General features: G+C 40.1%; 1 protein-coding gene and 1 long non-coding RNA gene across 3 annotated transcripts; one reads left to right on the plus strand and one right to left on the minus strand.

The window, feature by feature from the left end:
- Positions 1 to 1,240: 1,240 nt before the first annotated feature.
- On the minus strand, positions 1,241 to 4,454 carry LOC114095083 (uncharacterized). The gene is made up of 2 exons (XR_003583187.3): positions 3,839 to 4,454; positions 1,241 to 1,440 (listed from the first exon to the last, which is right to left on the minus strand). It is a non-coding gene; the product is annotated as an uncharacterized lncRNA (long non-coding RNA).
- A 59-nt stretch (positions 4,455 to 4,513) lies between these two features.
- Positions 4,514 to 21,823, plus strand: Mcm3 (minichromosome maintenance complex component 3). 2 transcript variants are annotated; one of them, XM_027938202.3, is made up of 17 exons: positions 4,514 to 4,764; positions 6,576 to 6,688; positions 7,114 to 7,322; positions 7,800 to 7,930; positions 10,148 to 10,386; positions 10,881 to 10,989; positions 11,702 to 11,855; positions 12,205 to 12,336; positions 12,923 to 13,131; positions 15,044 to 15,218; positions 15,523 to 15,649; positions 16,393 to 16,543; positions 18,394 to 18,534; positions 19,461 to 19,561; positions 19,812 to 19,897; positions 20,334 to 20,403; positions 21,070 to 21,823. In XM_027938202.3, the coding sequence occupies exons 1-17, from the start codon at positions 4,687 to 4,689 to the stop codon at positions 21,266 to 21,268; spliced, it is 2,424 nt and encodes an 807-aa protein (XP_027794003.1). In that variant the 5' UTR covers positions 4,514 to 4,686; the 3' UTR covers positions 21,269 to 21,823. The 2 variants fall into 2 exon arrangements, with proteins under 2 accessions (XP_027794003.1, XP_027794004.1); XM_027938203.2 differs by lacking the exon at positions 6,576 to 6,688 and having other exon boundaries at positions 4,515 to 4,764.
- Positions 21,824 to 22,049: the final 226 nt, after the last annotated feature.

Raw genomic sequence — 22,049 nt, forward strand, 5'->3', positions numbered from 1 at the left:
TAGGGAATCTCACATGCCATTTTATATTCAATCAATTAGTTTTTGACAATTAATTACCTTCTGCAATCTGTGCCTCTAAGCATTGAGGCAAAGCTCTTCAAACAGATTCTCAGTAAAGATTTGTGTCATGAAGAACGGAGATGACTTCTCAGGGATTAAGAAATCAGACTGCTGAAATTAACCTTGGCAAATGACCATGAATCACAAATTGTTGGCAGGCCAACTGTGTTGTCAAATTCAATGGTAAAATCAGGATCATGATGCTCCCTGGATCCTAGACCTTCCTGCTCTTTTAATATTTCTAACCTGAAGGACTACAGGAATAAAAGACGGGGGAATATGAGAGATAAAAGACAGGCCAGCAGACTCTTTCAGAAGACACACTGATTGATTCCAGGGACCATTTGATATTTCATAATATTCCTTAAACATGGGACAAATGTGCCTGATGGCTTTCAACACTGGTAGAATTGGAGTCAAATAATACCCTGTCTCTGTGTTACTCATTTAGCCAACTGGATTTCCAGTAGACAAGGTCTTATTTAGGAAGTGATTGATTCTATTGGAAGATTTTGGTAGGAGTGGGAAGGGAGCTTGAATTTGGTTGTCTGAATTGTTCCAGAATGCATCAGGGTGCTGTGGCACCATTCTCTCCCCATCTCTTGACCCCTCTTCAACCACCAATACCATCACCAGTACTGTTGGCTAACATTAATGCTTACTACATACCGGGCATTTTTCTCAATATTTTATATCCCTTATCACTACAATGAATCATTCTTTGAGCTACATATTACATACAGCCTAATTTGGAAGAAGGAACTGAAGTAGAGAGTGGTTAAGTAAACTGCCAGCTGAGAAGCCAGGAAGTGACTAACTTTACCTCTGTCTTGGTGCTTGAAACCCTACCTATGACACCTGGAGAAGTTTCTTACCAGTCCATACCATAGAAGAGAACAAATCTACTTGGCTGGGACAAGCCTGCACCTTCAGATTATTCCTTAAGCTTCTCTAGCACCTGGAAACAGATTTTTCTAACCTCTATGCTTTTGTGGCTTATAAACTTGTGTTGAAGAACTGATAATGAATTTCCTGAGGGCCTAAAACAAGTTATTAACTATAGGGTATTGTTTAAGATATTTTTCAACATAAAAAGTTGCTCACTGGTTTAGGGAAAAAAAAAATATATATATATATACATACACAGAGACACACACACAAATACACATATGCACATATGTCATTTAGGAAATATCAGTAATGTTTATTATGTTTTTTTATTGTGACATTGAGTACTTTTTGGTCCCTGAGGACAAGGAAAAATGGAAGTATTATACATAATTTGTAATCTGTATTCCGCAGTTTTCTTGCACATTCTGCACTCCAGGGAGCCCCCTAGTGTTTATTCAGCCTTGGTAATTAAGATAAGTCCATCAAGCTCTAAGGTAGAAAGAAAACAAGGAAGAAAGCAAGAATTTGAGCAAATATAGAAACCATAGATACATTACTTCATTAAATAATGTGTGCTTCTTCGTTTTAAGTCAGGAGTAGAGGGGGAGGGATACTGGTTAAGCTTACGTGGACTTTAAATGAAATATGTACAAATGTCCCTAATTTTTAATAACAATCCAGTGGTTTTCTCTGGGCAGTTTGAAAGAGTGGGAGATAATCAAGGAAACATAATTTCTCTGATTAATGATTTCATATCATCATGAAAACAGGGAGAAATACCAATTAAAATATCTATGTGTCCTTCATGGTTGAAGATGATCAAGTTTTTATCAAGGACCATGGCATAATTCATTAAATGGAATTTGTCTTTACACATTAAGCCATAGACTTAATGAAAATGTTAGAGTGGAACTGATATACTAGAGATTTTCTAATTTAATTTCCTCATCTTCTGTATGAAGAAACTGAAGCCTAGGGGGAAAAAAAGTATGTTAGAATCAAAGATGTGGTTACCAAACTGTCACTCCTTTGGACTTTTCACTGCAAATGACTTAATTCCTGTGCTAATTTGAACTAGGTTTTCTGGTTCTAGTGTTAATTTCAAGTTGTTTCTAGAGCAGAGATTATTATCAGTATTGCATCCAATATATTCATAAAATGAGAGTTAGCATCAAGTGATAAAAATATTCTTAGGTTAATAAGTAATTATCTCAGTAAATAATTGCAAACAGGATCCTTGTTCTAAATTTTTTTCTTTTAATTTGTCTTTTATTGTACAATATTGTATACAAAAACAAGCAGTCAAGAGACATCCTTTTTTCTTTGACTAAGGATCAATTTATCTGCCTACCACAATGGCACAAAACATTTAGTAACTATAAATTGAATAATGATAATTAGAAATACATATACACATACAAATAAATGGCATGTACATTTTGCTTAGGCAGATTATATTTAAGATATTTATCAGCGCATAGTCCTGGACTCCTTCAAACATAAGTTAATAATCAGTTGATGGAAATTTCAGCTACAGAGTTACCAAATATTTTTTTATTAAACAATCTGGTCTTTTAGCTTACTGTTCAGTAAAATTAAAAATATATGCTGGGGCAATGGGTAGGTTCTTTATTGTGTACTGAGTGATTACATGGGGATGTACTTAGGTAAAAATTAATTGAGCTATAAACACTTAAGACATGGGCATTTTACTGCATACAAATTGTACCACAAAAATAAAATTAAAAAATACAAAAAAATACTCAAATAACTAAAATGAACAAAAAACTTGGATATGCAATTGATATTTTAAAAATTGTAATTTCAGACTTGTTGTACAGTATCTTAATTACTAATTGATATTTAATCAATGGTATCATGAAACACCTTTTCCCCCTGGTGTTCAATTTTTGGTAAAGTAAGTTTCTGTGGAGAGCAGGATGGTATCCTGCTCTGAGTTACTCTATGATGTATATAGAACAGTAGTTCTCAGACTATGCCTAAGTTACTCTACTTTATAAAGCAATGTGCTATGAGCTACTCCATTTTAAGTGCTGAGGTGGAATGACTCTATATCTTGTTTATACAAAGTAAACAACCACCCTCTGCCAAGCACAACCCAAAGCACAAACTGTCAAACAAATTAATTGTGCTAAAAAAATGAACATCTGTGAACTTATAAAATTAATCGGAAGCACATGGATGCACTGGTTTATCAAACTCAAATCTAAAACTTCAGACTCATGAGCTTATGGAACACACCAAACCATCAAATAAAGCAACCTCCTCACGCAGGCCCAGAAAAGGAAGAGCAACCTGAGCCCGGCTACAGTGAATCCCTGACCCCATCACCTGGTCACTCCTCATGAGTCTTGCCCAGGAAAATTGCCAGTGAGTATCTTCTCTGAACTCGGCTTCAGCAGAGACCACACACCCCATTCCAAGCTGACATTCTGAGACTGCCTTCTGTCCAGACCTTGGCCGATAAGTTCCTGCCCCTTGACAGTTCTGCGACCCTGAACAAGTTCTTTGGCTGGTTCTAATCTTATCTGAACGCCTACAATGACTGCATTTTTATCTGCTCTCCGCCTTTGCTCTTACTTCAGCCTCCCCAACCCCTGTGGTTGCCTTAACCCTTTCTTAACCTTTTAAGATTGGAATAAAAGAATTTGGGATTGCCTGGATTATGACTATAAGGTGACCTACAAGTATTCGATGAACTGCCACCGATGAAAGTGGTATAACCTGGAATTTATTGTTATTCAAAAATTCTGACATTGTGGAAAAACACACTAGTGTTTGGTCTGTTATCACCATAGCTCGCTCACAACAGTTATTTAAAAGGATCCAGTGATCTTTTTATAAGGTGAGAAAGCCTTTAACTTACCGGTTTGCAAGTAAGATAGCGTGGTAATCCTGTTCAGAATTCTGTATAAGAATACACAAAGAGGTCTCTATTTTTTGCAGGTGTATCTTCACAATCTTCGTGCCCTGCTATTTTTATAAGATACTTCAAGCAACGCTATTCAGATAGCAAATGGGTCCTGCATTAAATAAACTTTTCCTTAAGATGCTGATTCTAGTTTCCATCCCAAAGATTCTCAAAATCAACTCCCCCCGCCATGCCCTTGAGGGCAGTTATGATTTGGATACATTCTAAAAACCATTTACTTTTATGTTTTCATCTCCCTGCGTTATAAACCTCCATTCTCTTTTGTTTAGTTTGCTTTTAAGAAAAGTCCCACTGCCGGATTAAGTTGGACACTGCTGCAAGCCAAATTGCAGCTTGAAAAAAAGAGAAAACCTCTGTACTAAGAGCCGGAAAAAGGAGAGGACTACAACTCCCAGAACGCAGCGCTTTCCCAGTCTCTTAGAGCTCTTCCTTGCAGCGGCCCAATGAGCAGGGTCCGCTCACTTCTTCTCTACCCCATTCGTCAGCCTTCCTGTCCGAAGGGGCGGAGTGGGGAGGGGAGCAACGTAGGACCCCGGAAGGCATATTTCCCGCCACCTCAAGACGCCAGGCGGAAACCCCGGAAAAACAGCGTCTCGATTGGATGCTAGCAATTTGGCGTTGGAGGGACAGCCAATCATAAAGTGTATCTACTCCTTGAGTCCCGCCTTTTCCTCCAGGAAGGCTTTGTGGCGGGAAAAGTTCGGAAGTTTTTGCGTCGGAGTGGAGCTCATCCGTGGGGGTCTCCTCGCGGCTTAGTAAGAGGCAGTTCCGAGGCAGCAGGCATGGCAGGGACCGTGGTCCTGGACGATGTGGAGCTCCGGGAGGCTCAGCGAGATTACCTGGACTTCTTGGATGACGAGGTGAGGGGGTCGCCGGGATCCGGCTCCGGCGCTTGGTGCCCTTGCTTCCGCAGGGAGGCCTCGTGGGTTGCAGCTCCTAGTCCGAGCAGCATCGGTGCGGGGGAACTAGAGGTTGTCCACATCTGCAGCTTGTGTGCAGCGGCTGAGCTGGCGGATCGGCACTAGAGCCTCTCAGCGCGATCTTGTAATTTCTTTCGCGGTTCCCGGAATCGCTAGTGAGTGTTCTATAGGTGCCCTCTTGGTGATCCTGTAACTTGCCCCTACAAGCCTTACAAGTGACGGCCCCACGCGCGAAAGGCAACGGATTACCAGCAAGTGCAAACAAAATGGCAAAGCCCGCCCCGGTCTTTTAGGGATTAGGCTTGATCTTCATTGGGAGTGGGGGTAGGGAAATGGGGAGCGACTGCTGTAGGACAGTAGTGACCTGCCCGCCGAGTGGTAGGGTGCTCAGATTGTAGTAAAGGAAAAAAAAAAAAAAAAACTTCCTAATTTGGCTGCTTTCTTCCATACCAAATAAGATGCAGATAAAAGTGTCTTGTATTCAAAACATTGCAAAAAGGGGGTTCTTGTGTGCAACTTAATTTAAAGCTATTGAATGTTGATAAAGCACGTTGAAAGTCTGATGATAAATTAAAAGCAATTTAAATGAGAAATTTTTAAAGAGTCCATTTAATTTACACTTTCATTGTATGTGTTTAAGGTGTACGACATGTTTTGATACATGGAGTGGAATGCTTACTACAGGTCAAGCGAGTTAGCATTGTTAGGGTAGTTGGCACAATTATGCACAGAGAGATACATCTCTGAGTTCAAGCAAAGGTTTATTGACAGAGAATATCTACCAGGCTGCCTTTCTGCAAGGTGCAGCAGCCTGCTGGAAAATTTCTTAAGTATATAGTCATGCACAATGCAGTAGTTAAAAAAAAATAGCCCGCCTGGTCCTGTGATTGTTACTGTGGTTTGGGTGGTTAGGGACTTTTTCAAGGTGGGCCTAACTGGAATGTCATGCCTGGGTGGGCAGATGCTGATTTTCAAAATGTAGTTTATTTTGGCCTAGGGACCTAACAAGCTTAAATTTCCATTTTTTAGCAAGGCTTTTAATACTGGCCTTTTCAGATTTCCTATGAACTTATTTTAATTCCCCCAAAGAAATGACAGCATATAGAAGAGCTGTTCGTGATAATGGAAATAAGGAAGTCATTATTACTTTTTGTGTACTGGGGATTGAAAACAGGGACACTTAAATGCTGAGCACGTCCTCAGCCCTTTTTATTTTTTTCGAGAAGATCTCTTAGTTGCTTAGGGCATTGCTAAGTTACTGAGGCTGTCCTTGAATTTGGGATTTTCATGCCTCATCCTCCTGAATAGTTTGCCATTATGCCTGGCTTTTTTTTTTTTTTTTTTTATCATTCTTATAGTGTCCCCAGTAGGGTAACAAGCTTTTAGTTTGGTGTTAGTGAATGAAAAGGAGAAATTGATGAACATGTACTTGGGATTCAGCTCCTCTGCAAAGATTGAGTTATCATTTTGCTGTGGAGAACAACAGCAGCAACAACAACTACTACTACTACTACTACTTCTTCTTCTTCTTGCTGTGGAGAACTGCTTCTTTTTTTTTTTTTTTATATTTTTAGTTCTAGATAGACACAATACCTTTATTTTATTTAATTTTATGTAGTGCTGAGGATCAAACCCAGTGCCTCACATGTGCTAGGTGAGCGCTTTACCCCTGAGCCCCAACCTCAGCCCAGAACTGCCTCTTTTTAGAAACATAAAGTTTTGAATCTGTTCGTTTGAATTTGAATCTGCAGGAAGATCAGGGAATCTATCAGAGCAAAGTTCGGGAACTAATCAGTGACAACCAATACCGGCTGATTGTCAATGTGAATGACCTGCGCAGGAAAAATGAAAAGAGGGCTAACCGGTGAGTGGCAGAGGTTTCTGGGGGGATTTCCTGGCTCAGAGTGAGAATGACTCCATCTCTCTTGCCCAGATTGTAACAGGCTTCCTAGGAAAGGGCTGGGTAACATGGGATTGACTACAAGCCTTCATTGCTTCTCTTGTACCTATGTTGTTTACTTTCAAAAGGAGGTGGTGAGCATTTTCTTTTCAAGTGTCCCTCCTTCCAATGATTAGCTGAATAAAATTTAAAAATCTCTGATAATTTGAATTAAAGTGAATCCTTGCTAAATCTTCATAAGGTGGAAGAAGAAAGTAGGAGCTGAATTTTCTCCTTGACCATAATTATTTAAGAATGTTTACTTCTGTTTTGAGGGTCAGCCTACCCCCCCACCCCCTCCCCAGTTCTGCATGCTCTGCCTAATTATTTTTTCTCTTGCCCATTTTCAGCCTCCTAAGCAATGCCTTTGAGGAACTGGTTGCTTTCCAGCGGGCTTTAAAGGATTTTGTGGCTTCTATTGATGCTACCTATGCCAAGCAGTATGAGGAATTCTACATAGGACTGGAGGGCAGCTTTGGCTCTAAGCATGTTTCTCCCCGGACTCTAACTTCATGCTTCCTCAGCTGTGTAGTCTGTGTGGAAGGCATCGTCACTAAATGTGAGTGGGCTAAAGGGAGGCACCCAGGAATGGAGGTGGCATAGACTGAGGAAGGCCAGGAAAGCAGGAGAGGCAAGGTAGCTTCTAATTTCAGAGAAGTGGAGCATTGAAATTATGTAGTAAAACTTGGAGGAGCTCAGTTTGTGCACAGTGATTAGGGGGACTTTTAGTGGTGACATGAGCTGGCACAATTGATTAATTCTGCTGAGAACTACAGGAGTCTTAGCTCTTGACATTCTCAGTTCAGCCACGAATTCTTGTAGTTCTTGGTCGGGATCGCTGGCACTTAAAATTTTTCACGGACATGGTGATGTGTTATATATACATATATAAAACAATAACAACAAGTAGTATTGAAATAGCTTAACCATTCAGGAAAACACAGCATTAGGAGTCATCATAGGCTTGCATGGATTTGGAGCCCACCCCTATCAGTGTGTAACTGGTTGACTTTATATGCATGTTTTCCATCTCTAGGTTCTCTAGTTCGTCCCAAAGTTGTTCGTAGTGTCCACTACTGTCCTGCTACCAAGAAGACCCTAGAGCGACGTTATTCTGATCTTACCACCCTGGTGGCCTTTCCATCCAGTTCTGTCTATCCCACCAAGGTGAGGGGAAATGAATTAATTGGACCTCTTTTGGGGTTGGATTCAAAAGATACCTTTAATTCAAGTAATTGTGTAATAGCTGGTCTTTCTTCTAGAGATAGGTAGGGTGAAAAATAAGGTTAAATCCAAAGGAAAGATTCAATACAGGCTAAAGTTTAATGTAAAAATCCCACATTTTTTTTTTTTAAAAAAAAAGGAATACTTACTTTAGAAAATATGAAATACTATGGAAGGATTGAAAGAAAAAAAGCTACCTATGTAGATATTTTAGCAAAGATATAATCATAATTTTATGTGTGCTTTTTTTAAAAATGGGAAATATTTATGGTTCATTATGTTTTTGTATAATCTGTAAATATTTTACTGGATTTGGGAGAGGTTAACCTAGAAATGGCTTTATTGTTCAGATGGATTTAAAATAAAGACAATGCAAGGATTTCTTATATATTTATGAGACAGAAGATCATTAAAATAAATTACTTTGATGTCTGAACTCAGTATGTAAAGAATTCCACTCCCCCTGGTTTTATAAAATTTTAATTAAGAGTTGCTGTATCCAGAGCACTGTTAGGCACTATGGAGGACAAAGATAAAATATGAGTGGATCCTTGTCTTCAATCTTGTCAACTGGTAGGAAAATCAAACATGTAAAGACCTAAAACAAGACTATCAGAATCGTAACTGAAAAACATTTTAGAATCTCTTGGTCTACTTCTGATGAAATGCAGACATTTGGAAAGCCTAAGTGACTCACTTATGGCTCCAGTTAGTGATGAGCCTAAGGATTAAGACCCTTGTGTCTTTAGTGTAGGCCAATTGCATTTCTTAAGTTCCCCTGTTGTCTTCATTAAGTTCTCTATTTTCAAAAATTCTTCAGAGACTACTCTTTTGCTGATGACTATGGCCAAGTTTTTTTTGCTTGTGAAGTGAATTATGGTGGGTCAGGTCTCCTGGATATTGTCTAACGTGGTACTTAAGAACATGAACTTTGAAGTTACACCTGCATTGAGCCCTGGTTCTGCTACTTACTTTTTGACTTTGGGAAACTTCTCTCAATCTATTTCCTTGCCCATAAAGTGTGAAAAACATCTTCTTTAGGCTGTGATAATTACATGAGATAATTTCATATAATTATAGCATAATTCCTGGCACATAGCCAGTGCACAATAAATGGTGTTTTTTTTTTTTTTTTTTTTTTTGTACTAGGGTTGAACTCAAGTGTGCTTTATCACTGAGCAACATAACTAGCCCTTTATTTAATTTTTTTTTAAATTTGGAGATGGTTTTACTAAGATGCTTAGGACTTACCTAAGTTGCTTATCCTCGCCTCAAGTTGCGATTCTTCTGCCTCTCTCTCTTGAATCACTGGGATTACAGATATGCACTTCTATGCCTGGCTGATTATTTTTAGAAAATTCAAATATTGAGGAAGTAAAACAAGATGTGTACTTCTATGCCTGGCTGATTTTTTTTTAGAAAATTCAAATATTAAGGAAGTAAAACTAAGAATTCTTTATAGAAGTTTAGTATGCATATAGGAAAGCTCACTGAAGTATATAACTTGATTTTTTTTTAATAAGCTGAATATACCTGTATAACCAGCATCCAGACAGGAAACAGAAATTTCCTAGCACTCTGCAGTCCTTGAGAGCCATGCTATCCTGATGTCTGACAGTATAGATTAATTTTACCTGTTTTACATAATTGCTCTTTTATGTGGGTCTTCTTTTGCTTTAACATTGTGTTTGTGAGAGTCATCCATATTGTTTTTAAGGGTGTTTCATACATTTTTATTTTTGTGTAGTATCCATTTATGGGACTAGACATGTTTATTTAACTATCCTATTATCAATGGTTTGGATACTTGTTGAATTTTTTTTACTATCAGGAATAGTGCTACTGTGAACATTGTAGTGAAAGGCTTTGGATGAATGTTTCTATTGAGTATTACCTAGTGGTGGAAAAACTGAGTTTAAGCATATATTCACCTTCATAGCAGGAATAAAAATCCTAATTTAGATGTTAATACAGCCACAGTTCCATCATAGTATGTGTTGTCCCTTAAATATATAGTTTATAAATAGACCAGAGATAGGGTTGTTCCTGGGTGCTAAAATTTTATGAAGTCAACTCTGAATTATGTTTCCCATACCAGATGAGTATGGCATTTTTAAGACAAGACTAAAATAACACTATTTTCTACGTGCCTTTCTGTAGGATGAGGAAAACAATCCCCTTGAGACAGAATATGGCCTCTCAGTCTATAAGGACCACCAGACCATCACTATCCAGGAGATGCCAGAGAAGGCCCCAGCTGGCCAGCTTCCCCGCTCTGTGGATGTTATTCTGGATGATGACTTAGTAGATAAAGTGAAGCCTGGTGACCGAGTCCAGGTGGTGGGGACTTACCGTTGCCTTCCTGGGAAGAAGGGAGGCTACACTTCAGGGACCTTCAGGTAAAGAGTCTGCCATGAAGTGCTTGGGATGCTGTTGGGAGTTCTGTTCTGATAGTGTATTTCTCCAGTTTGCTGTATTTTAGCATGGAACACACTTCCTGCCTGCAAAATGGGATACCTCTGATACCACTTTTCTGTCAGATAAAGCTGGTGATTCTTACCATTTTATGTCAAAAGTAGGAGTTATTGCTGACAAGATTACAGCCTCATGGCTTATCTTTAAATTTCTCACTTACTCCCACCTCCTTCCCATATACACTTCTGTCTTAACCTCTGTAACCCAGTAGGAGATAAATAAAGTTTAACAGTGGGCATCATTGACCTACTTGGATCACAGACAGAATAGATCAATTGTTCATATCAGATAGCCTTATTCTCTGGATTTTCTGTTCTATTTCAGTAGCCTAAAAAGGCATACTGCTCCTGGAGGAACTAGCTCCTGATGTTGGGAACTGAATATAACAGGCTTTCTCTTACTCTCCTCTTTGCTCTAGGACTGTCCTGATTGCCTGTAATGTGAAGCAGATGAGCAAGGATGCTCAGCCTTCATTCTCTGCAGAAGACATAGCCAAGATCAAGAAGTTCAGTAAAACCCGCTCCAAGGTCTGGAGGGGACTAAGGGTGGGAATGGACTTAAAGAGTTGTGTTTGAGTGTGTCACTATCTTTGTACTGGATCAGGAGGAAGGTCAGGTGTTTTTCTTTGAAGTTAGAATATCAGTGTACCATAGAGTCTTATTTATTACTGAAGACATGAATGATGTATTATATATATAAGCTTACAATGCTGTTATTTTTGTTTTAGTTTATTATTATTATTTTCCTTTTTGTGGTAATGGGGATTGAACCCAAGGCCTCGCATGTACTATATGAGTGCTCTACCACTGGGCCTCAGTGTCCTGAGTAGCTGGGGATACAGGTGTGCACCCCTCTGCCTGGCTTTTTTCTTTTTTTAAAATGAAGACAGGATATCCACATTTAGAGTTGAATAAAATATATCAATGTGTGATAAAGGTTGCTGCTGAAGTACAGTACACACTCTTATTAAGCCTAAAATGTTTTGAATCAGGAAACACTTTTTTTTTTTTTTCCTTTTGCTAGAAGATTAAACATCTACACAAGTTTTGGAACTAGACTCTGTGTCTGCTCTGATGATGGTCTGATAATGTGATTTGTCTTCAGAAGCTATTATAATTCAGAAGAATGTTCATGCTTGTGTATTTCTCCAAGCATTTTATGTAGACTAGCACATAAAATAGAGCTCTGCAAAACTACAGTGAATCTCATTAGGCTTTATTATTGTTATTCCTGCATTAGGATATCTTTGACCAGCTGGCCAGGTCACTGGCCCCTAGTATCCATGGGCATGACTATGTGAAGAAGGCAATCCTCTGCTTGCTCCTGGGAGGGGTGGAACGAGACCTAGAAAATGGCAGCCACATCCGTGGGGACATCAATGTTCTTCTGATAGGTATGGTATTGGGGATTTGCTTTAGACTCTTGCTTTGACCTTGAAGACTGATGATGACAACTTGTAATATGTAAGATTGTGTATTCTGCACCTAGTAGTATTTCAGTCCTATCAGAGAGCAAAAGTGGATCTTTTTCCTTAAAATCATTCATGGTATTCCTGATTTATAATATCTGAAATGTATCCTTCCATGAGTAGTAAAGGAAAAAGTGAAGAAAATAATATTTAAGAAACAGTAACAGTACTATACATCTTTGTGGTGTTAAGAACTATGCTGGAAAAGTAGAACTCACTACAGGGTGGCATGAGAGGCATTTTCTAAAGAGTCATTACCACCTCCATCCCACAGGAGACCCATCAGTTGCCAAGTCTCAGCTTCTGCGGTATGTGCTTTACACTGCACCCCGGGCTATCCCCACAACTGGCCGGGGCTCCTCTGGAGTGGGTCTGACAGCTGCTGTCACCACAGACCAGGAAACAGGTAAGAGCAAAAGGGTCTTTAGCAAAGACCCAGAATGAAATTAAGCATGGAATCTTGCACTTGATCTAGGCACTGGCTTATGTTTGGCAGATAGAGCTGAAAGGTTCGTTGGGGCCAGGTTGTAGAGGACTGAGTATCCTGCAGTAATGGGTGAATTATTTTAAGTCTTTGGGTAAGCTTCTATTGATAAGAATGTTTCCTAAAAGATGATTTAAAAGAATTTCAAAGAGGAGAGCTTAGTAAATTAGAAGGAAAATAAAAATGAAGTCTGACAGTTTATCAACTAGAGGAAGGGATTTGAAGACCAGTGAAAAGAGCAGGGAGTCTATCTGGTTATCACTTGAAGAGGAGGAGGAAGAGAGAATCTATGAAGGAAATTTAGAAGAGGCTATCTTAGGGGTCAAAGTGAGACAGAGATACTGTTCAGGTAGGACTGAAAAGGTGAATTCGCTAGAGTTTCCTGTAAACTTCAGAGCCAAAGTCTTTACATGTGCTTAGGAAGGAGACTATAATTCCTCTTCTTTGTCACCTATAACTCAGACTCAGACCATAAGAAAAACTCTTATTTCTCTTTCTTTCTTCCCAGGGGAGCGCCGTCTGGAAGCAGGGGCCATGGTCTTGGCTGACCGAGGAGTAGTTTGCATTGATGAATTTGACAAGATGTCTGACATGGACCGCACAGCCATCCATGAAGTGATGGAGCAGGGTCGAGTGACCATTGCCAAGGCTGGTATCCATGCTCGGCTAAATGCCCGCTGCAGTGTTTTGGCAGCTGCCAATCCTGTCTATGGCAGGGTGAGTGGAATAATGCCCTTAACCATGTCCTTGGCTTTGTTTGGTTTTGCTGAATAACTGGGCCAAGAAGTTAATTCTGGGGGAATAACAGGCCAAAGTAAATTCACATCTTGTTTTTTTCGGTTGTTGTTTTATACACACACACACACACGTGTGTGTGTGTGTGTGTGTATAGTTCTAGACAGACACAATACCTTTATTTGTTCATTTTTTTTTTTTTATTGTGATGCTGAGGATCAAACCCAGTGTCTCACACATGCTAGGCAAGTGCTTTACCACTGAGCCACAACTCCAGCCCTTATTATCTTGTTATTGTGCTTGGTTTGGAGTAGTGTGTTCTTACCCATTCCTACACAGCAGAATTCTCTGGAAAAGCTATTTATTTAAAAATAAATAACTTTTTCAAAATACAAAAAAAGTAAACAAAATGATCTGTAGTCTCACAATCCAGGTAGCTTGTGTATTAAAATGAAAGTACTGCTTCATGCCTGTGCACGCCTTCAATCCCAGGGACTTGGGAGGCATGGCAGGAAGATCATAAGTTGGAGGCCAGCCTGGGAAACTTAGCAACACTTCATTTCAGAATAAAAAAGCTGGGGATGTAGCTCAGTGGTAAAATGGTAGGGTTCAATCCCCAATACCACAAAGAGAGAGAGAAAAGATTGTATTCTAATAGCTTTATTTTTGTGTTCTACTCCACACCATTTCACTGAAATTATAGGCTGGGAGTGGAAGAGACAAGAGTTGTGTTTTTGTTGCTGTTGTTTGTTGCAGTATGGGGGCTAGAACCTAGGTCCTTGTGCATACTAGGCAATAGTCTACTGCTGAGCCATATCACCAGCCCTAATAGCTTTATTTTTATCAACTTCTTTCTTTCTCTCCATAAAGTGAGGTAGGAAATTGTTTTTGTAGATGAGAAAATGGAAACATAGGTTATATAATTTATGAAGTACCACAACCAGAAAATGCAGGATTTGAATCCACAGCTCAAATGTTGCTTTGGCAGTTAATAATTCCATAGTGTGTATTTCTGAATCCAAATCTCTGGATTGGACCTCTTGATAGCTGTGTTTGAAGAAGGTTCTATAGGTTGGTTTTAATGTGCAGCCTGGACTGAGAACCATAGGTTTTTAAATTGCCAGTAATGTGTTTTTAATCCTTCTGAAGAAGGATTGGGAAGTATAAGAAAGTGGCAGGATCTGAATGTGACCATGGTCCACATTGTTCTTGTTACTACCAACAAGATTGTTAGAATGCTCTCTGACCATGAAATGTGAGAAGACAGGCATCAGCCCAAAGGGGCCAAAACTGAAAGATGAAGAGTATCAGGGTTTGCTTGCCTAGCATGCCCTGGGTTTGGTCCCTGGCAAAACACACACACACACACGGAAAAGAAAAGAATCCAATAATTCAGTATCATTATTTCTTCAATATCAAAGAAAAGTCCCTTAACTCCTAAGACATTTTTGATTTCTAGGTCATTGGCCTTTTTAGCTGAGATTTAATTCATCACCTCAAGAGATTCCAAGGTTTCTAATCTCTCTGATCAAACTAGCTGGTCCTATATTTATGACAGGTAGAGGATGGACTCACCTCTCAGTTGGTCCTGTCTTGTGAATGAGACCAGCAGAATCAAGCTTGGGAAGGGCAGGGCTGGGGTGATACCATGCTCAGTCTGTTAGAGTGCATGTGCTAGGAAGTGGGCTCCTAGTTAGGTTACCTGAGCTTCAGCTAGGTAAGGGTTGCAAGAAGAAGAGATGCTGTATGTATTGTAATAATTTTAAAATCCTTTTGTTTTACTAGTTCTTGTCTGTTTTTTAATGGTCCAGTCTTCTGTTTCTGCTCCCAGAATCACTTTAGCCTTGTGCTTTCTTCCTATGGATGTCACTTTTGCTTTTTTCTTGTTCCCTAGTATGATCAGTACAAGACCCCAATGGAGAACATTGGACTCCAGGACTCACTGCTGTCTCGATTTGACTTGCTCTTCATCATGCTGGATCAGATGGATCCTGAGCAGGATCGGGAGATCTCAGACCATGTACTAAGGATGCATCGTTACAGAGCACCTGGGGAGCAAGATGGCGATGGTGAGGCCATGAGAAGAGTGACTAATGGAAGGGGTCCTCAATAGATGCTGTTGTCTCAGGCTCAACCCAGGGGAAAGTGGGTGTTTCAGATGCTCTCAACTTTTTTTGAGTCCTGCAATACCTTTGGGCATCTTGTTTGGGCAAGGCAGTTCTACCCTTATTTGTTGGTTCCATGTGTCTTTGTCCTTCTGGGTCCTTGGTTTGTGAGTCTTGGTTTCTATTCCTTCTCTGCTATAGAAGAAGCATTTCCCTGGATTAAATAAACTCTTTCTTACTCTCCTTTCAACCAACTTGGGTTCCCCAGCCATGCCCTTGGGTAGTGCTGTGGATATCCTGGCGACAGATGATCCCAACTTCACCCAAGATGAACAGCAGGACACCCAGATTTATGAGAAGCATGACAACCTTCTGCATGGGACAAAGAAGAAAAAGTGAGCATTTCTTTTACCTTCCCTTAAGCGATCAGAGATTTGTACATCTGAGCTTACTTAGGGCATTAGGTGCTCATGCCAAGGTCATGCTTGGAGTCATAACTGTGAGGGCCTGTTTTCTTCTTTTCTGAGTCCACACATACATTATGTATTCTGGCCAGTGCTTTGTAAATGGTGGATGATTATAAAATGTTCTGATGACGTGCCCACCTCATGGTGGGTATGTGATACCATTCTTATAGACTCCATGTAGTTGTTCATGGTGAGTTTATGGTGAAGGATCAGTAGATAGCAAGCATTGGAGAATTGCAAGTGGATTTGGGTAAAGGAGACTTGTGATCAGGTGTTCAAAGCATGAAATGTGGGATTGAGTGTGTCTGTTTTTGGCCTTGGTACAGTAAGAAGTATATAGTATAATTGTCAAAGCCGTTTTAGTTTGCTTATACAGAATTTTAGAGTTAGAAAACTGAATTTGAGTAAACTTTAGCTTCTCTGTAATTTCTCACCTAAAAAACAAAGCAGATGATACCTAAACTTGGTATCTCAACTACCTAACTTACAAATTAAAGTTAAATAAAAATACATGAAAGGGCATTATGTATGTTTTATATAAGTAGAGCAATTATGATATTGGATTCTTTGCTCTGCCATTTGATCTTGACTTCTCTGAGGAAAGACAGGCCACTCACCCAGAAGGTAGTAAGGTGTGGCAGGGTAGTGTAATTCACTGTGCCTGGGTCCAGGGAGAAGATGGTGAGTGCCGCATTCATGAAGAAGTACATCCATGTGGCCAAAATCATCAAGCCCATTCTGACACAAGAGTCAGCTGCCTACCTTGCAGAAGAATATTCACGCCTGCGCAGCCAGGACAGCATGAGCTCCGATACTGCCAGAGTAAGTGTCCAGAGGGAGCCTTGCCCTTGGGATCCCTTTAGTGTATCCTTGGACAGGAATATGGTATATGGGAGCTTTGGCAGCATTTTAACTTAATTAAAGTTTAATTAAATTTTTAAGATTTAATTTCAACCTAGTTAAAATTCCTTCCTGGTCTGAAGGGCTTCCTATTGACACATTTTTTAATAAATAATTTTAAAAAAGAAAATGAGGGAGGTGGGGTTGTGGCTCAGTGCCAGAGCACTTGCCTAGCATATGTGAGGCACTGGGCTTGACCCTTACACCACATAACAAATAAAAGAAAGGCATTTTGTCCATCTACAACTATAAAAAAAAGAAAGAAAATGAAAAAAAGGATTTTATAGATAACATGCCTCTCATTCAGCAAAATATGAGTGACTTCTGGGAACTGACCTCATCTCTATTCTTCTGTGCAGTTGTAAAAATAATAAGCGCTATCCTCAAAGAACTTCAGTTTGAGAGTGGTAGGTAGAAAGGTAGATATAAAGATCATGTATACATATTTAAATATACATACGCCAGTGGAGTACTCATGGAGGAATGAATGAGTGAATTTGAGTGCGGATGAAGAAGATGCTGATTTTTCCTATAGAATTTTCTGGACGGATTTGAATGTCAGTGAAGGATTCCCAAAATGTGATGTTTGGGCTAGACTTTGACAAATAACCAAGAGTGAACAACCAAGAGTTGAACAACCATGATGGTTACTCAAAGCAATTTCTAGTAAGATAATATAGCTGCCCTTGAATTTCTGTAAATATTTTGGAAGCAGTGTAGTTCACATAGGATTTCATAGCAGAAAGACCCAAGTTCAAAGCCCTCATTATGTAATACAGATGCTTGGATGTAGGCATGATCATCTACTGTCTACTCCAGCCTCACACCCATTGTCTTCTGGTATTCCTGCCCCAGACTTCCCACCCACAGTGGCGGCATATTTAGCACATCACTGTATTGAAGTCTTCGAATAAGCTCTTATTGTAAGGGAACTTAGAATAAAGCATAAACCTGCTTCCCCGTGACTTCCACTCATGTTTTTGTTTAGATATCACTTGTCTTCTTCATATGAAAATAGCTCCCTTTCTTTTTAAATGTTCTCCCCACACACGAACTGTTAGCGTGTCCAAGAGCCTCTCATTGAACCAAGAACCGATCATAATGCAGCATTTTAGTTGTGTTCCTAGTGGGTTTGACAGATCTTTCCATTTGAATTTTCCAGTTTACTAGTGCAGACTGGGGTTTTATCACTTGAAACTGATCCCATTCAGAAAATAAAAAGCACCCATCCTATGAGAACCACTTGCTGGAAATATGCAGGAGTTTTCCTCTTCTTCTGGACTTATGTGAATTTACACGACTTTTAAAAATCTGTCCTCAGATAACCAATTTTATGCCACTCTCTTAGTGGGACCTTGGATAAATTACTTTAAACTCTGATTACCATTTTCCTCATTTACAGAACTTTTCTAAGTTTTTAAGAGGGTTAAATGATAGAAGAAATATTAAATGATAGAACAAATATTAATATTCCTGGTGCATTGTAGACCGGCAATCGTTTTTCTCCTTTATGTACTTTTTCTAACCTTTTAACTTTCCAACTGTAAGATGTCCAATTTTCTTTGTTCATCTGCCCCTCAGTTTCTGAACACTCTGATGTAAATTTTCTTTATCATTTTCTTTCTAAATTTTAAGTGAGATAACAGTTCAGAATTTTTCACTTGGATGTTCTGGAGCTTTCTGGGTAGTGTTTTCACTTCCCTTTTGCTGCAGTATGAATGTTGGGCATGTCTGTAGCATTCTGAATAAGTAATTCTTGTTTTCTTCCCCAGACATCTCCAGTTACAGCACGGACACTGGAAACTCTGATTCGATTGGCCACGGCCCATGCAAAGGCCCGTATGAGTAAGACTGTGGACCTGCAGGATGCAGAGGAAGCTGTGGAGCTGGTCCAGTATGCTTACTTCAAGAAGGTGAGGATTGAGGTGGTTGGGCCTGAGAGGCTCTTCTAAATAATCAGAGGTACACTGACTTCTCAGGATGGCTCACTTCTGCATTTGGGTTAAAAGCATAAAGTAGCATTTGCCTGCCTGTTCCTCTTTTCTTCCTCGGGAAGGAATTCACAGTTCTCCACCCTGACTGCACCTGAAATGTTGTGGAAAGCTCTGTGATACAGATGCGAGGACTCTTAGAGATTCTGGTTTAATTGATGTCCTACAGGTTCATTCTGCTGCTTCTTTACATCTGCTTCCTTTGCATCTTAAGTAGATATTTCCTGAAGAATTGTCTTTTGAGACTCCCCTCTTCCTTTTGTACCTTTCCCCTTGGCAGTCTCTTCAAGTGGCCCATTGGCATCTCAAATACTCATGTCAAAAGAGGAACTCTCAAACTTGCTTCTCATTTTGTCTTCTCCTTTCTGTTGGTGACATTGCATCTCCATCATTTTAGATACCAAATCTCAAAGCCTTGACCCCTTTTCCTTCTTTGTTGCTTGCTCCATTTGGTGAATTGCAGCCCTTGGGGATTTAGTTGTGGGTTTGTTACACTTTTGCTCTTTGTTGTGTAGGGGGTTGTCCTAAATTTCAATTGAACACCTGATTTATAAAGAAATGAATTGTTTTCCACTTGACCATTGTGGTTTCGAACCCCATCCCCATTTGTTTCTTTATTCAGTAAACATAATATTGAGTATACACTGTAGGAAAGGCCTCCTAGCATTTTAAAGACAGGTAGCAGCCTTACTCCCTTCCTGGGACTTGGAGACAAGAGAGGTTAGATAAATCATTAGACATTTGGAAGGCATTTCTGCTGATGGTGTAGAAGGGACCCTTAAAAGTTCTGTATTCAGTTCCCTGGCATCAGTGACCCCTCAAGGAACCCACATTTCTCTTGTTTCTAGGTTTTAGAGAAGGAGAAGAAACGTAAGAAGCGAAGTGATGATGAATCAGAGACAGAAGATGAAGAGAAAAGCCAGGAGGACCACGAGCAGAAGAGGAAGAGGTAGGGTGGAGCTAAGCCAAGTAAGAGGAAAGTCTTGTTGGAGCTGGGGAGAGAGGTAGACAGGGTGCCATTGCTACTTTTTCACATCAGGGGCCTATTTTTGTTTGGAGATTGTCTCGTATAGAAAAAGTAGTATGGACAGGCCTGGTCCTGGTGTTTCACTTTAGTTGTAGATAGTTCTGTTTCTTTTTGGTCAGAGGCACAGGATAGGGCTCCCCAAAGTCTCACTTAACTTCTGTGGATGTTTTAGGAGGAAGACTCGGCAGTCAGATGCCAAGGATGGAGACTCTTATGACCCCTATGACTTCAGTGACACAGAAGAGGAAATGCCTCAAGGTGAGTGAGCCTTCCCGAATGGATCAAAGAGGCTGTTTCTTTGACTTCTGATCTTTTTAGAAGTGCACAGAGATGCACTGTATTTTTTCATGGTCTCCCATTTGGCTCCCTACTTAGAGGGGCCTGTTTTGAAGAGGTTTGTCCCAAGAGAAACTCGGGGGAAACTTACATAGGAGGAAATAAGTTTCACTCAGTTTGCTTCCTCCTCAATGAACTGTGATCTTTTGCCAAGCCTGGTATAAGCATCCAGGCCTGACTTCTTTTCTTTATTGTTCAGTTGTGATTTTCCTTTTTCTAATTGTTCTGCTTGGCCCGTAACAACCACAGGAAACAAGATGTGTTTGCAAGCTTTGAGGGGTGGAGAGTGGAGAATATAACTTCTTTGGTGTGGGTGGCAGTGGCTTCACTTTGCTATTTTCTCCATCGTCTTCTGAAGTGCACACTCCGAAGGCAGCAGACACGCAGGAAACCAAGGAATCCCAGAAGGCAGAGTTGAGTGAATCCAGGTGAGTGGAGAACTTGGTCCTGCACTGGGTGAATTCCTACAGAGGCAAGAACTTGCTCCTAGGGTGGGGAGGGTGTGCAGTGAGCTGCTTAGCAACAGAGTAACACTGAGGAACTAAGAGGTTTTAAACACTTCAGAGTCTGGCTATAATATCAAACTTAGAGGAATGTTGCAAGTGTAGTATAAAGAACTCCTGGTAGCTTTTATAACTTATAAAAGGATATGTACTTTTTATTTTTCATTTTGTTTTGTTTCTGAGGCTTGAACCCAGAGGTGCTTTCCACAGCCACATCCCCAGCCCTTTTTATTTTTTTTTTTTATTTTGAGACAGGGTCTAAATTGCTTAGGGCCTTTCAAAATTGCTGAGGCTGGCCTTAAACTTTCTATCCTTCTGTCTCAGTTGCTGGGGTTACAGGTGTGCACCACCATGCCTGGCTAACTAGTTTTAAAGTGGTATTATTTCTCAATGTGCAGGAAACTTAATAGTACACCAGGTTAGCTTTAAAGAAAGATACTCATGAGCAGCCATCAGAGGTGAGGGGTGTGTGTGTCAAATGAGAATACTGGGAACACTTCTGCTGTATTGTCTCACTGGGTTTTCCCAGTATGGATCATGCCTGAGAGCATTTGGGTTTACTGTTCATTACTCTTTTTCCCTTTTGGGCAGGTTGAAGGCATTCAAGGTGGCTCTCTTGGACGTGTTCCGAGAAGCTCATGCCCAGTCTGTGGGCATGAATCGCCTCACAGAATCCATCAACCGGGACAAAGAAGAGCCTTTCTCTGCAGAAGAGATCCAGTCTGCGCTGAACAGAATGCAGGATGACAACCAGGTCATGGTGTCTGAGGGTATCATCTTCCTTATCTGAGAAGACCTCATCTCTGAATTTGGAATTGTGCTGAGAAAGTTTCTCTCAAGTTTCTAACCCCTTCCCTGGCACTAGCTTATACCTTTAAAAAACAATGTGTAAGTTGAGGGACATGGGTGATGAAGTTGGATCAGCACCTGGTGGGAGCTTTGGAAATGGGTGATGAAAACTGCCATGAAGTAAGGCAAGGGAAAGTGGGGAAGACTAGAACTCTTTTTATCGTCATTGCAGAAGGACTGGACTGTACATCGCACTTTCCATCCCAAACAGACCCAGAATTGTTTTATGTACATAACATGACTTTTTTGAGTCTTTTGGGGGCACAGCTGGTTTCTTTTTAACCTTTCTGTGTTTGTTGACTGTTTTGCTTTTCCTACAGAGCATTGGATCTAGAAAAGGCTTTGAGTTGGATCTAGAAAAGACTTTGAGTTCTATGCTAGTGGAGAGGCTCTGAGGCAGGTCATGAGAAAGCTTTTTTTTTGCAGCTAAGACCCATATGTACTTTTGAAGTAAACATCAAAGACATTGAATAAACTTAACCATTTTTGTACACAAGGATTTAATAATGGTGCTTTTATTTATTTATTTATTTATTTCATTACAGTATGGGGCATTGGATCCAGGGGCACTCTACCACTAAGCTGCATCCTCAGCTATTTTTATTTTTGAGACAAGGTCTCACCAAGTGTCCGAGACTGACTTGGAACTTGCAGTCTTCCTTCTCAGCCTCTTAAGTCACTGGGATTATAGGTGCCTGTGCTTTTTATGTACATATTTACTT

This window comes from Marmota flaviventris, chromosome 6 (genome assembly GCF_047511675.1).
Source record: "Marmota flaviventris isolate mMarFla1 chromosome 6, mMarFla1.hap1, whole genome shotgun sequence".
Taxonomy (NCBI): domain Eukaryota; kingdom Metazoa; phylum Chordata; class Mammalia; order Rodentia; family Sciuridae; genus Marmota; species Marmota flaviventris.

Coding starts and splice junctions, on each gene's coding strand:
- Mcm3 (XM_027938202.3), top strand. CDS start 4,687: ATGGCAGGGACCGTGGTCCTGGACGATGTGGAGCTCCGGGAGGCTCAG. Junction 15,650..16,392: donor CATGGGACAAAGAAGAAAAA/GTGAGCATTTCT, acceptor GCCTGGGTCCAG/GGAGAAGATGGTGAGTGCCG. Junction 19,562..19,811: donor CACGAGCAGAAGAGGAAGAG/GTAGGGTGGAGC, acceptor TGGATGTTTTAG/GAGGAAGACTCGGCAGTCAG.